Below are 18,321 nucleotides of genomic sequence, written 5' to 3'. Positions count from 1 at the left end.
AAGCTCTCCACAAACTTTTGTCGATATAGAGTATATTATTTATTTATTTTTTATTTATAAATTATACAGTTGCGTTATCATTATTTTAACAGGTTTTATTTATGTTGCTACATTAGCAGTGGCGCTAATTACCACTTATTTCACAAAGTAGATGGCAGAATGTGAGAGTTTGACAGAACGGTAAAGGAATCATAACCGTTCAAACGAAAGTCGGTAGTTTCGACAGCATATACATTTAAAGGCGTAACACACCTCTGAGTGACTCTTGACACTGATGTAAATGATTAGCATCTTTATTAAATGTCATTAAATATGCCAAAAAAAACACACACACACTAAGGGTTGGAATTACAGTTTGGGTGAGACGGGAAGGGAAAAAAATCTTCTACCAAATATTTCTAGTCGACTTTTTCCAGGTTTTTTTGTCAATCTATATTCCAGGTTGTAGTGATAGATATATTTTTAAGCAAACTGTAAAAAAAAAAAAAATAATAATAATAATAATAATACAACAGCTTTACAATATATATATTTTTTTACAAAAGGCAGAATTGAGCCAGGAGCTGGAAGCATGCTGCACAGGTCTCAGTTTAGTCGATTGTCAGTCAGCAGGGTGGAGGTGTGTGTGTGTGTGTGTGTGTGTGTGTGTGTGTGTGTGTGTGTGTGTGTGTGTGTGTGTGTGTGTGTGTCTGCCTCAGGCCACACTGCCTCCTGTACACACATACACGTTTGTCAGTTTCCTCGTTTTACCGGCCGCCACGATGATTTATGAATTTGTCCATGTCTCTGACAGGTAAAGAGGATTTATTTAAGGTGTAAAAGCCAGGCTGTCATAAATGGCCTGCCCATTTCAGCTCCAAAACACATTAACACAGAGGAAAAAAATAACCTGAACACATTACTTTACACTGTCCATAACATCATCCCGGATATTTTAGATGAAGACGTTACTGTGCAGGGGTTTTATACAGTGTACATGAAGCTCAACTCCGACAGACACACAATAAATACAAAACATCAATTACTCAAATGTAGTTTATGTTTACAAAAATCCTGAAATTTTATCTTTACAAAGAAGCAAAGAAAAAGAAAAAAAGAAGAAAGAAAAGAAAATAGAAAGAAAAAAAAAGAAAAGAAAGTAAGGATGGGATAAAAATATTTTTAAACATTTTATAAAGTATTTAAATGTGTCTTGGAAACTTTTTGATGTACTTAAATGCTGAAAATGCAAAAGAAAATATATTTTTGTAATGTCCACATTTTTTTGGATATAAAAACAGATTTTAGCTTTAAACAATGTGCTTTGGAAATAATAATATTTAATAAAATATTATATAAATAATGATAATAATTTTCAGGAAAATTTGTATTAATTAAGCCCTAAATGTTATTTGTATTAGTTTACTTTTAACACCCCGACCCCTTTGCAAAGCCATGTGTAAAAACAAAAACAAAAAACACCTTTATAAATGTACACTAGTGTTTATTCATTTCTGGCATTTTTATAAAAAAAGCAAAACAAAAAAAAAAAACTACTGTGATGGCACTATTACCTCTGAGGGCATTTTAATGCTTCAGATTATGATCTTTGGCAGTGAACGAGACACGGCTGTACATGGACAACAGAAATTCAACTAAAGCAATAAAGTAGGCAGGCATTATGATGTCTGAGAGCAAATCGCTAATGAAAAATCAAACATAAACACTTTCTGTTTGTCCGTTTGATACACCGGGGTACCAGCATGAGGAGAATTTTGCTGAAGTCCATTTGGCTGCACGCAGATGATCATAAAATACTGAAAAAAGGAGCCTAAATAGCATGTAAAGCAACGTGAAGCACTGCTCCTTAATCAAGACCGAATGTCTTTTAACGTCTTTGTCGATATGGTGAGCGGAGCCACTAATTACTTTTGGTACTCTCAGTCTTTGGCACAGTGTAGATGCTGATTTAGCTCTCTGGTGTTAACTGGGGAACCTGTTCATCATCGGAGGACTCTACAGGATGAAGAATCTTACTATGACCACTTGCACTCAGGTCTTGTGGATGCGACTGAAACGCTTCTGCCTGTTTTTTGAATTGCTCCTGGACCTCAGAGCGAACTCCATCTCTCAGCCTCTCTTCTTCCTTGGCCAGCTGGGAAAGCCGTCGTTCCTCTGCCTCGATCTCCTCTGTGGTGGGGATGGAGTTCTTCTTGGGTCGACCTTTCGGCTTCGTAGGGGCCTCGTGCCCTCCTTTAAGCACCTGAAGACACACAAAGACACAAGATTCTCTTTAATGGAATGGTGACAAATGAGAAACGAGGGCAACGGTCAATGTGGTTATTATAGTGATTAAGGGAAAATGTGCGATCATTCATTTCGAATGAGATGGTGACCGCGCTGACGCAGATCTGCACCGTGTCCTAAATCTTTCATGTCTCCCAACACACACACTTAAATACACTTAAAAGTACTGCCTCTAGGGTGAAGCTTTTTTTGACAATACTTATATATATATATATATAGTGAAAAGGGTAAAATATGTCTAATGGATTTTTAATGGTAGGGTTCGAATTTCTGCTCTGCAACTCGATGGTCGTTTTTCCTTGACTTTATAAGTTATTAAATACAGACTAAATGATTAGGTAAAGATGATGCTCCGTATCCAGGATAGCAATTTTTTTTGTCAAGCTTGTTACATATATATTACTTTCCAGGTTCACAGTGCAGTACATAACTGATGTAGAATATTTGAGTGAGCCGAACACAAGTGCATTGAGTAGAAGTGCATTTGTGTAATTTAGAACACACATGAAAACCTCAAGCCAGTCATCAGAACAAACACAAATTAAAATTGTTTGAAGCAAGAAAAGCCAATTTACTGAAGGGGAAAGGACATGGGAAGTAAAATCTGGCATTGATTCCATGTTTTTTATCTAGTCAGTTTGTAAAGCTTCTTTTCATGAGCCAATAGAAAACAAGATGTCATTACTATTTTTATTATTATTGACTAGCAATTGAGAGAAACATTTCTTTTGTTTTCCAATTCTTTTGTTTGTTTTTATAACTAAATGACTTGCTGTAGCTGACAAACTTTACATAGACATTCTCTCCAAAAATAACACCCAGCAATGACCTGTGCAAATCAACGCTAACTTGATCAACCTATTAAACATGATAGTTTTATATAAATGGGATACATGCATAAAAAAGTAGAATGTGCATTTACTGTATTAAGACACAGGGACATGGAATTGAGACATAAACTGGACTGAATATAGTATATAATACTAATTTAACATAACTTCATAACAATTGTATAAAATAATCAGGTTGGTTATAAATTCGTTTTAAAATGATTTTTTATATGATTATATTTTTTATAATTTATGATTTTTATGATTCTTTTATGATGATGACATCTTATTTCTATGTTTAGGTTCTTGTTTTCTCCAGGGATATTCTTGTTGGCATTTTTGGCAGAAGATCATGATGTGTGTGGGTGTGGCAGAAATGTCATTAGTATATCTTTAAATATTGATAAATGGCATGACGGTTTGGGCAAAATTGAATACCATTGCCTTCAAAGCACCAAATTAAGTATATTAGCATTAAGTGAGATTACATTTTTGTCTTATTACACTTTTCCACCCACATTCCCATGTGCAGTATGGTTGTTTAACCAACTAGACAATTACTGCACTATTATGCCACTTTCTGTCATTAGCCAAAGTGGTCTTCTATGCTTGGTCATTCAGTTGTGTTAGTTGTAATCATATTCGTATTAATCTATTGTCTTATTCAGTCCATGCCTGTATGTTAAATGTGTGCTTAAATGGTGGTCTCTAAAACAGAAAAAAATGTCTTGTATTATATTATATTGTATTATACCAAGGCTACTACAGTGGACTTACCAGTTTCTTCCATTTCATGCGTCTGTTCTGGTACCAAGTCTTGACCTGGAGCTGGGAAAGACCAAGAGACTGAGCCAGGTCCAATCTGTATATACACAAACACACATAAAGGACAAATCAAGATTAATTGTAAGAAAATTCCCACAAATGATCATCAAGAAATGCTGAGAAGAATGAATGTCAGTGCTATTTTAAATTTTTTACTTTAAAAATTGCAGAATTCTTAATGATTTTTACAAAAGATATATTTGTTTAAAAGGAAACAAAGACATTAAGTGGTTTGCATCTTTCTTAGCATTACAAATCATCTTAATAGTGTCTTTTCCAAATACTGTCATCTGCTGCACTACTAAAAAATACCCTGAAAGTCGCAGATTTGCCATTCGCATCACCGTACGAATCAAATTTGTTTTCTGATGTTCCCCCGTAGTTCTCTCTCCACCCCTGTCCTCTAATCCGTCTGTTACTGATTGTGTTCGCACATTCTGTGTTTGCAACTTGACTGACTGTTATGAAATCTTGCTAACTATATTGTATGTTACTGAGGTTTTTCAGTTCATATGTTTTATTTCTTGTTTTCCACTCATGACTTAAATAATAATTATTCTGCTCTGACTTGCCCTAATAATTCACATATCACATTTTCCACAAACTAACTATAACCTTCTGGTGCACCAAGGGCATGGTCTGGCTGTTGGTGGGAACTATTTTAAATAATATATAAATTTTAAGAAAATGATAATATTTCTGGACAAAAAAAGGGGAATCTTGGCAAAACCGGAAAGAATACAGCAAAGTACAGTGAAGCACAAAACTAAATCATGGATGCTAGTAGGAAAAAAAAACAACTAGCCATGCCCGTGCACACCATATGGTGAGTATGCACCCAGACCTAAATACATATGCTTCAAGAATGCCCATTGTCCTGTGAGGAATCTCCACTTAAATAAGCATAATCCTATTAACATGGCAGCAGACGAGGAAGACTACAAACACACATCCCAAAAGTCATCTGTTGTTATCCAACACATAAAACCGAGTGGGTGGCCGTCTCTGCCGGTCCAGATGTCCATCTAATCACAGCATAATCAGTAACACTGCAGAGACATATCAAAGGAGGACACACTGTTCTGTCTAGAATAGTCTTCCCAGACTGACTGTAGTTGCAGACCTTCCACTCAATTGTGTCATTTATCTATACAGGGAAAAAAAGGTAATCCTATCATACAAACTCAATGCTTTCTTCAAGGCAGCCGGACATCCTCTGGCCACTCCGGCAAGATTTCCATGACTAATTCAGCAATTGGTTTGGCGGTAATGCGATAGCCATGGCTGGCCTGGACCGTGCACAGAGCGCGGTATTAAACAGCCGTGCTATCAAACGATCACACAGAGATTCCTGCCATGTCTTCCCTTAAAAGTAGCTTGCAACAGCCCTAAAGGATTAACTAGTTCTACCGTACTGCCTCTTCCAGCCAGAGAGTCAAACACTTGATGTCACTTTGATTTTAGATGCACACTGTAGATCTGTTGGAGTCGAGCAAATCACACTTTGTCCCACTCTTTCTTTTCTGGGGTTCAAATATAAATAAAATGAACTGTACATCCTGTCTGATATGGGCCACTCATAAAGAATAAACCTGAAACTCAAATAAGTCGCAAAACACCATACACCATGTGTGTAAGTCAAATACACCATGTGTCTCTTTAGGCTTATATTAAACTCAATAGACGATGATGATAGTAATCATCTGTACCTTATAAAAGTAAAAGAAAAATGATTAGAACTGAATTATATAAATGGTAAAAATGTGTATGTTGGAATGTTTACTGCTTCTTTTATGAGGCTTTGATTATGTGGCCACTTGCACACTTTCGGCTGTGGCTGCTGAGCTTGGGAGCCAAAAACCACATTGCACGGGAGACACGGGAGACACAAGAGAGAGAGAGAGAGAGAGAGAGAGAGAGAGAGAGAGAGAGAGAGAGAGAGAGAGAGAGCGAACAAACAGACCAGCAATATGGTGATCCCATCCTTCCTAGACCCTGAGGATGGGGATTTCCCCCAGTTTATGTTCTTCATTCAGATGGGACTTTAATTAGTTCACTTCAGACTGATTCAGGTATCAGGTATCAGGTATCAGATTTGTGTGTGTGTGTGTGTGTGTGTGTGTGTGTGTGTGTGTGTGTGTGTGTGTGTGTGTGTGTGTGTGTCAGTAAGTGAGTGTGGAGCAGTGTAAGAAAAGTGCAGCCAAGTCGTCTCTGCCTTAATTTGGAACCTTACAAACCGGAGGCATTGCTTACGTTACCCGTGAGAGTGTTTAGTTATGAAAGTGTGTTTTTCTTTAATTATATCACGGCGCAGAAAATGTGCACCTGCTTTATCCTGATCTGGTTTATACCACTAGGTCCGAGGACAGTATAACCCTGGATACCAGTTTAGCTTTGCCAATCCACTTGCTGCCATGTATTTGGGTGGGATGAAACCCGAGGAACAGAGGAAACCATGGGGAGAACATGCAAAAAAAGATTTTACTTTTATGAATAAAATTTTTTATGTCTATTTCCACAGACATACTGTATGGATTAAGATACAGTATATAAAAGTGTTTGTTTTTACATAATAATTTTAGAATAATTTTGGTCTGGTTTACATCCGTGTTTTACTTAGTAATTCCTTTGCACTTCTGAAAATATTTGCATTTTTTTTTTTAATACCACCATTATATAACATTATAACATATAATGTCAAATTTAGTACTTTTTTCCCCTCACACTTTTATATTTATAGACTTTTTACACTAATGCACGATTCCCGAGCAGCCGATCAGGTTATCATTTCACGGCAAGTTGTATTCTGCATATAACTATGTTTGTGAGAAATAAAATATCTTGACTCTTGAATCTTGGAAAGAGTAGGAGCTCTTTGCTATTGAATACTTAACTGTACTTAGCTCCTTACAAGTATTTGAACCTTGCATAATAAGGAAACACAGATGTAGGGTTCTACAAAAAAGTTTTAAAGGTTACGAGAAAAACCAGTGCAAAATTTCTTGGATTGAAACAGTGGATTTTCCCCCTCAATTTTTTTCAATAGAGTAAATCTGTCCTGAAACTGAACAGGCCCCTAAAAACTAAGATAAATTGTCTGTCTGTCAAACTTGAAACGTTCCTTCATGGACAGCCTTTTATTTTCTATCTCATGTTTTTAAACTCAGCCTATGCCATAATGGAAGTATGTTCAGTAGGGCCAAACATGAAGTCTGAAATAAAATGGAAAATGTGCTACGGCTGAGTAGGAACGACCCACGAGAGGCGACCTAAGACACGCGGATTACATCATCTCATTGTACAAAGTGTTTTATATACACCTGTGTGTATATTAAATTATCGGCATGGAATCAGTGCAATACATTTCTGTTTGCTGTTATTGGCATGTGTCCCTGCTTTCTTGAATGGGGGTAGTGTTTCTTTTTTTTAAAGGGTTTTCTGGTCAGCTATTCGAAAGCCCAAGGTTCAAATGTTACTATTCTCTCGACTAGAACATGAGGTACATAATGTTCTGGCTCATGCAGGTTAACCGTGTTTGACAGGTTCCCAAAAGTATAAATCTAAACGTCACAGTGATAATCAATGCCATTCAGTTTCCAGCATCTGCTTTAGTATTATTTTTTTTGCTTTGGCTTTTTTATGTTGCTCAGGCTATGAAAATGTGTTTCATACTAAACATGTACATCCTTGTTTCTTGAAGGATATTACACCACAACGTATGACTGATAAATAAATTATATTGCTGACGAAAATATGGAGTTCAAACGAAGGGAAAAAAGCAGGTGATTGTTCACTCTTTAATTGAATTCTACAGTAATGCTCACGTACGAGTACCAAATTAACTGCTCTTCCCTTAAATGCAGAATAATCCAAATGTTGGTCTTGTAAATGTCTTTATGATTTTTAGTTCCTATCCCGTTATTTACAGCTATTTTATAATTGGTTCACTTGTTCACAGGTGATGAACTGCTTAAGCTGCAGTGTCTAAATATCTAACGTTTTAATGCAGGAAATATTCATATTTCATTGTTAATTATAAAAATACAAATTGAATCTTTTAAAAAGTGTAAATAGAAGTGCACACATTACAGATAAAATCTAATATTCTAGTTGTATATAGCAGACTTTAGGGTCCAAGCACTGTTTGCAAATAGCACCCCCAGTGGTGAGTTCTGTGTGATTCTTTCACAAACTGTTACCACAATTGTATTGTGGAGGCACAACATTGTATAGATATCTAAGCATGAAGTAGCATTACATTTTCATTTCATTTGAATTCAGGAAACTTTACAGTGCTCCAGTGCAAAAAGCCAGCTCCAGGAAGATATGGTTTACATCGGTTGGACCTCTTGAGTGGCCTGAAATAGAGCTCTAACCTGAACATTATTGAACTCCTTTGGCACTAATGTAAATGCTGAATGCACTCCAGGCCTCACCTACATCAGTAACAGACTTCACTAACCCTTGTGGTTGAATGAGCACAAATCTCTCTAAAGTTCACTCCAAAATCTAGAACATCTTCCCCAAAGACAGGTGTTATTGTAAAAGCAAATGGGAACTGAATAGGATGTTCTTATTGTCATGTTGCCTTAAACTTATATATATATATATATATATATATATATATATATATATATATATATATATATATATATATATATATATATGATTGCTAAATCTAAACATAATCTTTGTAACTTACTTTGCAAAATAAGAGGCATTGAATAACAATGATGTATAGCAGGTGTGCTGACCTGTCAGGAGTGGAGAGGTATTTCTGCTTCTGAAACTTCTTCTCCAGACCCATGAGCTGCAGCTCGGTGAAAATGGTACGACTGCGACGTGGTTTCTTCAGCCGGGTGGCGCTGTGTTCCGTGTCTGATTCGCTACTGATACTGACAGGCGTCTCGCTGGGCACTGGCTCACCTGGCAGTGCATGCTGGGGCGACACTATGGGCAGGTGGGCGACCCGGCCAGAGGGTGAGGGCTGGGGAATTTGTGCCAGACCGCTTGGGGGCTGACGGGTGATGACAGACAGCAAGGGGTATGTGCTGAGTGATGACGGGCCTGCAGAAATACATATCATTGTTTTTATAGTTTGTTTGCTTTTTTTCAAATGAAGGTCACTTATTAGACATAGTCAGACAAAATAATTTAAGTAAGATATTACGTGTCTATTTAAACAAGAATTAAAGAACTTAAAGAAAAAAAGAAGGGATTATGTAATAATACACAGAATCATATTACTGAGATTTAAATGTCATGAAATTATTCAATGTTACTAAATGACGAATAAAAAGCAAAGCATTAGGTCACAGGGGAGAGGGGGAGAGGACTTTTGAAGTTCAAATCCCACCACCATTATGCTGCCACTGCTGGGGCCCTTGAGTAAGGCCCTTAACACACAGCTGCTCAGTTGTATGAATAAGATAATTGCAAGTGGCTCTGGATAAGGGCGTTTGCCAAAAGCCGTTAATATTATAGCAATGCTAATTAGAGAATTGTTACAAAAGTTGATGTATATGTGGGGGGAAAAACAACTGCCATGATTATTACATTAATTTGAGTTTACTACAATACCTACATTATTACATTGACACTACAGGATTACAAAAGATAACAGTAAACCCAATATAAGATCATTATTAAACCTTATTTGTTGACATTTTAACCCATTCAAGATTAACAATGTCCTTCTTTTTGGAAACAAATGTTTAACAATAATATCAGCCAAAAGAACAAGAGGTTTAAAACTCATTAAGAAGCAGAACCTCACACACCAAAGTGAACACAGGAAAAGTGAATTGTGGGAGCAGGAACGACTTTAATTTGGAATTTTGTACACTATATGGACAAGAATTTGTGGAAACCTGACCATAATATTTGCTTGTGCTTTTTAAAAACATCCGATTCCACATAAAAGTGGATTTTTTTAATAATAAGTTTTATAATAAGTTTTATAATAAGTTTTATAATAAGTTTTATAATGAGTTTTATAATAATTTTTTATAATAAACTCCACTTTTCTGATAAGATGTTCTAGATTTTGGAGTGTGCTTGTAGAGATTTATGTTCAGTCATCCACGAGGGCCTTAATCAGGTACTAATGCAGGGTAAAAAGGCCTGGGGTGCAATTAATTCCACAGGTATTTAACTTGATTGAGTTTAGAGCTCTATAGCAGACCAGTAAAGACCTTCCAGTCCAAACCATTGAAACCATATTTGCATGGAGTTTGCTTTGTTCACAGCGGCACTGTCAGGTTTGAACAGGTTTGTATCTCTTAGTTCATGTGAAGGAAAAATGTAGTATAACCACATTCAAAGACATCCTGTTGCCTATTTATAAATGCCTATTTATCCTTTTGTGTTTCTCCAGCTTTGTGGAAAAGCTTTATAGCTGAAAAAATCAGGTGTCCCAATACATTTGCCCAAATAATGTATGATAATGGCTGATTTCAATTGTCGGATTTGATCAAAAAACAATAGTAGAATACCTCACTCCAGTTCGGCGAAGTGTTTAAAGAAGATTAATAAAAAACACCCTAAATTTTACCTCAGGATCCATCTGATTGCTTTAACTGTGATGCTGTCACATGCTTAGCTGCTGCATGGCCAGTTCAAGCAGCCATTAGGGTGTAAGCGAGCTAAATCCTCACTAATAGCCTGTCCCTTTCTGCCTTAATGGTGTTGGAAAACGTTAAAAAGTCTGACCCGGCTGACGTAGGTCACTGAACTGCAGAGCCGCTCTGATGATGTAAGCTGTGTTCTACACGGCACCCCTGAACCCCTGGACGATAATGATTCTCCTAAATCTCTTCACCTCATCGCATTTTTCCTTTTTCTCAGTCTCCGCCTGTCAGACAGCAATAAGACGCCAGACTTTATAAAATGCAGTCTCAAGAGATAACGTTTAAACAAATAGAGAGAGAAAAGGAGAAAAGCCGTTCATGGTGGAGAGATAAGGCAACATCGGGAGTCATGATTTTCATTTTTATTCTAATAAAGACCAAAAGGTGCTTTTCATGGGGGAAAGAAATGTGCTTTGAGTTTCCCAGAGAATACAATGGAGACAGTTTTGTGTGTCAGAATGAGAATGACTTCATTTTAGAAAGGCTCAATGCTAATATTCCACTTCAGTCACAAGTTCAAGCAAGAAAACTCTCAGGATCAATTACTTAACACACACACACACACACACACACACACACACACACTTTATTTAACATGCATTTCTGTTAAACACTTTTTAAAATGTGTGAGGGATATTACTAAGGTGACCTGAGCGTTATTCATTATTTTTACTAATATATTAAGTCTCGAAGTTAATATTAAATGTGTCCTTTTTTCTGAGACTTGTGTAATCTGAGCCGTGAACTTATTACGTTATGGAACGTCCCTCTTAAAGATATAGCCTTTTGTTACTTACACTGTAGAAATTTCAGAACTCTATTGCTTAATTTATCAATCAATCATCTTCATGCTGCTTCCTGTTTCCACAGCGATCGGATTTATTTAGTTTCACAGTGTAGTTCATATTCAATTTAATTCCAGGTTATTTGTTCACCTCTTTGAACAATAGACAATCCGGATACTGATTTAGCCAGAGGCGACAGTGATGAGAAAAAAACCTCAAAATAATAAAGAGAAAAAGACTCGAAAGAGAAACAGTCATTTCTAGGTGACACCGGATAGCGGGATTATAAATCATTACACCGTGTCAATTTTACACAAACAAATTTAAAATGAAGAAAGAAAATCAAACTGACTATTTCAATAGGAGCAGATTGTTAAGAATGATAAGTGCTGGGATAAAAACAGGGAATTGTTTCTGATTACAGCAGCACTTAACCTACAATGCAGTATTTCAGGTATTTCCATTCATGACTTTATTATAAAAAATTAATGATCACATCTTGTGGGAGGAATAACAGCGATTCACGTTCGTTGTATCACATGACACCACCTTGGCGTGTATTGTTTTAGAATAACAAAACATTTTGAAGTGTAATATTACAATTATACAAAAGCGACTTCCAAACAGTTGAATTTAATTACAACGCATTACACTTTTTTGGTCATTTATAGTTCGATTTAACGTTAAAACAACAACAAAGAGTTGTTTTCAAGGTCATGTTTTTTTGTCTTTTTCTTGAGTTTAAGCTTGTCATATGATCAAGAAACCAATACAAATTAAGTACTCTTGAAAGTTGCCTTGAAGGGTAATGACAACTCAATGTGTTGGCCTTTCGATTGAAAAATCTTCAGTTCCCAGCACCTAGATGTCAATGCCGGGCCCCTGAGCATCACTTAAACGCTCAGTTGTATAAAAATGTCAGCTAATTGTCAGTCAGTGTAGATAAGGGCGTATGCCAAATATCTTAAATGTAAAACGTATGACTTGCCATTACTGGGAAACTACTAAAGTCTTTTCACAAAGATTACAAAAATGTCTCCTAACAAAACAAAAGTTCACAGATCATTGATGGTATCTTTTCTTCGCTAAATAACACAATGTATTAATAATTTATCTCAATTATGTGAAGAATTTGGCATTTAAAAGCTTTGTACTGACGACAAAAACAACATAATAAGAATATTATATTATAATAGTATATACATATTATTACTGCTTTATCTTTGAAAGCTGTATTGAGACAATGTCTATTGTTAAAAGTGTATACACATTTAAAACAATTGAATTGAATTGAATTGAATTGAATTGAATTGAATTGAATTGAATTGAATAAACGCAGTCATATAAAGGTATCGTTCATGTTACAGTCAGAGCTAAACATCACATGTTGGATAAAATATCCACACTTTTTAACCAATCAGATTTTTAAACTGAACTAATTAATATTTTTGCATATTTGGCTTAAGTTTTGATCGAAAATGACTTTAAAACTTGACACAACTGAACAATAGAAGAGTTAAGGGTCTTTTACAAGTGCATGCTGGGATTTTTTGTCTAGGAAACTCCATAGCCCAGTACCTTGACCACTGATCCAGCAGTGCTCTGTAGATTACAGCTTGCTTTGCTTCAAAAAGTCTGCACGCAGTAATAATGATATTATTACACCTTGGTGATATTTTCCTAAGTGGATATTAAATGATTTATGACATTGTCAAATAGGACAAAAATATTTTAAAAGGCCAAAACATCCCGTTTCTATGAACATTCGTCAACAGAAGAACACTATAATTAACTTGGTGGGAACTTTTCCGAGCAGTTCCTCATTGTAATGCGACGTTATTTATATCTGGAAATGAATACCTCTGGCTGTCAGTCATCGGCCTAAGCTAAGGCAAACAAAACCGAGAACGTCGAAACCTGCGCCGATCAACTGTCAGCAACAGAACCTGGTAGCAAACGTTACACCGGTGGCTGCACCTTGTCAGTCCTGTCCGAATTCGCTGTGGCACCTCGAGTGTGTGGATTCCACCAGGATGATTTCATTTGGCATACACTACATTCGCACCCTCGGTAACGCCGAATGAGCTGTTTCAGGCGCTCGAGTGGAGATCTCACTCATCAGCTAACAAACCCAGGGCGGAAATGATGAACACTGATGATAGAAAGATGTTAAATGTATCCTTACATACCACAACTTTACCCATTCATGTTTACATTTCTGACAATATCAGAATCATTCACGGTTTGAATTGCACCGCTGATTGAGCGTAGAGATAATCCATTAATGCGATGTCATTTATTCTTTTTTTTCCAGTGAAGGTTTTACTGGAATTATCCCAAACGTCAGCAGGTGACCTTCTCTAAAAGGGGGTTATGAATTCATAAAGGTTTAGACAGATATGGGAAAATGCTCGAGCTATTTCTTTTTTTTTTAAGATCTAGAAAACTTTTGGGTGAAAAACTAATCAGGATTATATTTCTTTTAAGTGTTATGTAAGTATTTTGACTCATGCAACATGAGCCTGTGGATGTTCTTTCAGGCCTGGAGGCACCAGAAAAGTAGAATGTGTTGAAATTAATATGAGAAGATATAAATGGTTATTGTTTTTGTTCTCTCTCTTTTTTTTTTTTTTTTTAACTAATGCTAAATTATTAAGAAATGTAATTAGACCAAATGTAATGTGAACTGTTCAACACTCATGGCATCAGATTGTGTCCCTCAGTATAGAAAGATATATAGGGGTTTATTTATATATATATATATATATATATATATATATACAGCATGTACATTGTTGTACATTAGATTGTGCACTTGACCGCATGACTGAAATTTTCGCTTGTTCGAGTTCAACATTTCTTTTATTGGAACGCTGTTTGATTTATTATTATCCATCTATCAATGTTGAAACACAAAGATTAGGCAAAAGCCCATTTTGTTCTTTCTAGATCCTTCCCCTGGCACTCCGTAGTGCTTACCACTCTTGTGTTTTTGTTTCTTGCTGCTACTAAAGTGTGCTGTTCTAAAAAGAACAAAGTTCATTGTTTCAAAGGTTTTATTCCTGTTATAGAAAAGGGATTTTTACCAAACGTTGCGTTTTTATTACTCTTTTTTTTTTTGGCTTTTTTTTTTAATTTATCTTATTTTATTTTACATTTTATGTTATTGTTATATTAAAAAATAAGCTCTTAACATTGTTTCCTCGTTTTTGTTTTGTTTTTCTTCTCTCTCATGCAGCTTGTCAATTTATTAATAAACCAGAAACACGAATCTCTCCATCCTTAACAATCTTCTGTGTCAGAAAACTGTGCCTGGACCTCCGTCGTTAAAATCTAAAACCTCACCATATCAACAATTCAACCATTTGTTTTTTATCTGTTAGTGTGCAGCATCTACAACATCCTACTGCTTTCATTCAAAATAAACCGATACCCTCTAAACATTCGGAACAGCACTTTGGTATAATTTTATTTATATTTATATTTATATAGCATTGATACATGGATTTAGATCTAAATGGCCTTAGATCCAAAGTGTAAAATAATGCACAACCTGGCATTGCCATGGAACTCTTGAGAAGTCTGGTACTGCTACTAAATTAAAAAATGTCTTAAAATGAGTGTAAATGTTTCATAAAACTATTAGTAAATTAAGCTGTCTCTGAAATACAGCCCTGGTGTTTCACACTGGATTCACTTTGGTGAGTGATACAACGGCCCCTTCTGGTAAGATATGGTTATAACAGGGAATAGTGGTCCAGAGATGACAGACGAGGGCAGTCTCCTGTGAGCCTGCGAGCCAACTAACCACTGCCATGGTCACTGTCTATATTCAGAATTACAAGCCGCTGATGTAGTGCCATATAGAATATCTCACACCAGGGCTGCTTATTAAGATATGGTGAGGGCCATGTTCTGATATTTGGACTGGATACTCAATCCCTTCAGCCCCAAAGCTGCCAAAAATCTGACACTTACCCTTTGGCTTATTAGAGTACAGGATGTGTTTGGGAGTACATGTGCTTGTCTGTGGAAAAGAATCAAACCCCAGAGAAAGAAGGAATCAGTTGCTAGGACTAATTTTATTCCTTCGACAACATGTATTCGATTGAGACGCTCCTGAACTGCAACTCTCAAGCCCAACCACAAGAACAGCAAAAAACACTATGTTTTGGGCATTAAAATGGTTACAATATCCAAATATAAAATATGAATGCATTTTTATCTTCTGATTCATTTATTTAGTGAATTTCTCACTTATTATTTTTTTTTACAAAATCATATTCACATAATGGGTTCGCTTGATGAAACGAACCCGAATTACATGCAAATAATCTGGAAAACATGATCAGATGTCAAAATGCATGGAATTGTTCCTGCATATGTGAATAATAAAAGGTTTGAACGTAAGAACCTGAGCTTTTGCTGGAATGATGACAATCTGAACGGACAAGAGCATTTGAAAATAATATGCAATAAGATAAAAATAGACGTAAACACCAGGAGTGATAAGCAAATCATTTCAGGTGACATTTAGTATATCCTTTTAACACCAACAGTGTGGTGCCTCTGTTCTTTGCGACACTCGTACTCATTCTGCCTGATGTATAGAGTCGTGCATGTTTCTACATGACATTGATTTGTGATAGATAGATAGATAGATAGATAGATAGATAGATAGATAGATAGATAGATAGATAGATAGATAGATAGATAGACAGACAGACAGACAGACAGACAGACAGACAGACAGACAGACAGACAGACAGACAGACAGACAGACAGATAGACAGATAGATAGATAGATAGATAGATAGATAGATAGATAGATAGATAGATAGATAGAATGTGTGTCTCATATACCTATTTAGAATACCTATTTAGAGTAATTTAACGTAAATCATTATGAGTTAATTGTGACAGGCAGAAATTATAATTCAGGTAAAGAACGCTTCGATTAAAACATGGCAAATTTGACCATTTATTGGTAAAGTCATAAAAAGCGTAGGTGCTCCATTTCCAGAGATGCGTTGCTCATCATAGATCTGTCATTAAATCAAATGCTCTTGTGAATCATTTGATTATTTTGTGAGCGAATCCAGAATACGATCTGAGCTTTTTCCTGCTATTACTATTTTTTTTTTCCACAATAATTGCTTAATTGTTTTCAATTCTACTTCATCTCAGCAGTTATGAAGCTTTCAGATGATAATAATAGTGTAATGTTTTATCATATTATCTATAAATGTCTCTTGTGATCCACAAACAGTTATACAAGCAGCCCTCTGGTAATCGTTAACCCGGTGATGTAATTGTGAAAACAGTGAATCTAATGCCTGATGTTTTGTAAGCGATCGCTTTATCTTTGGCATCATTCGAAGATCGTTTAGGAATCAAGACAGTCGTAACAGTAGAAAGTGTCATTACAATCCAAACTGACAAATGTTTGTGAAACTATATAATGGATTCATATTTCTATGCCTGCAGAGACTTGGGTCTCATTATTTTCTGTCAGTTGGGTAGCAGTATGCAAGCTTTAAGTAGCACTTATGCAAACCTTATGCAGGCTCGGAGTTTCATGTCATAAACTGAGGACTATGTGCAGAGTATAGAGTGTCTAATCAATTATAGATAGATAGATAGATAGATAGATAGATAGATAGATAGATAGATAGATAGATAGATAGATAGATAGATAGATAGATAGATAGATAGATAGATAGATAGATAGATAGATAGATAGATAGATAGATAGAGTATATAGAATATATATAGAATCAATATTATATATAAGTAAACAGCACAATAAGCAAATAGTGGCAAATACAAAAAATAAATAATATTTTTTTAATAATATAATAATGGCAATAAATAAATAAATAAATAAATAAATAAATAAATAAATAAATAAATAAATAAATAAATAGTTGATAATCTTTGCAGATTAAAAGACAGACAGGAAAGGAAAGGAAAGGAAAGGAAAGGAAAGGAAAGGAAAGGAAAGGAAAGGAAAGGAAAGGAAAGGAAAGGAAAGGAAAGGAAAGGAAAGGAAAGGAACTTGTAAAAAAAAAAAAAAATACTGAAATTAATTCTGACTTAAATGACAGCAATTTAAAAAGTAAAATAAAGATTTCTATCATATAATGAAAATGAAATGCAAAAATATTTTTGAGGCCGAATCTGTATTTAGGACAAATTCTTCACACACTAAACCAACTTTCTATGTGTTTGAGAAACAGTTTCCGAATCATGATGATAATCAGAAAGTCTGTTGCCTTGTGCGTTATTATTATAAACTTTCTACATACAATACAGCTTATAATATGCATTAAAACATATTTCAAATATTTTAAAATAAATATGCTTTTCAAAACTAATTTAACTTTAATTTTTCAAAATAAAGGAATTGTTTTAGTTTTTTCTTCTTCTCTTATTATTATTATTATGATTATTATTGTTATTATTATTATTATTATTATTATTATTATTATTATTATTATTATTATTATTATTATTATTATTAATTAATTAAATAGCATTCACCCATTGTCCCATGCGCATGCAGAAGATTGTAGCTCAACATTATTATGCATTATGATCCAACATGGTACCAAAACTTAAAATATGATTATGGGAAATGTTTACACTCCCCAAATAGAAGGTCAGATTTTTTTTATGTTGGTTTTTTTTTTAAGGAAAAAAAGGGGACAAAACAAAATAAAAAATTGTTTCGAATCTAAGTATCTGTTTTCTTCAATGTCTGGAATATGATCGTGTTTTGTCAAGCAAATTCGGATTAGCTCATCACTGTTACACACACACACACACACACACACACACACACACACACACACACACACACACACACACACACACACACACACACACACACAACAAATGCGCAGAGGCACGCACATGCTTACGCATACACGCGCGCGCTAATCGCTCATTTGCTGTAGTAGTTGC

General features: G+C 35.3%; 1 protein-coding gene across 1 annotated transcript in view; it reads right to left on the bottom strand.

The window, feature by feature from the left end:
- Positions 1-275: 275 nt before the first annotated feature.
- Positions 276-18,321, bottom strand: part of barx2 (BARX homeobox 2) — a 19,646-nt gene continuing 1,600 nt past the window's right edge. The window contains exons 2-4 of the mRNA XM_083552487.1: positions 8,696-9,008; positions 3,894-3,978; positions 276-2,242 (exon numbers count right to left, since the gene is read on the bottom strand). Coding sequence (XP_083408613.1) covers positions 1,949-2,242; positions 3,894-3,978; positions 8,696-9,008 — 692 coding nt within the window. The 3' untranslated portion in view covers positions 276-1,948. The remainder of the gene's footprint in view (positions 2,243-3,893; positions 3,979-8,695; positions 9,009-18,321) is intronic.

Source organism: Silurus aristotelis, assembly GCF_946808225.1.
Source record: "Silurus aristotelis genome assembly, chromosome: 10".
Classification (NCBI taxonomy): Eukaryota; Metazoa; Chordata; class Actinopteri; order Siluriformes; family Siluridae; genus Silurus; species Silurus aristotelis.
This window is presented reverse-complemented; position numbering and strand designations above follow the sequence as displayed.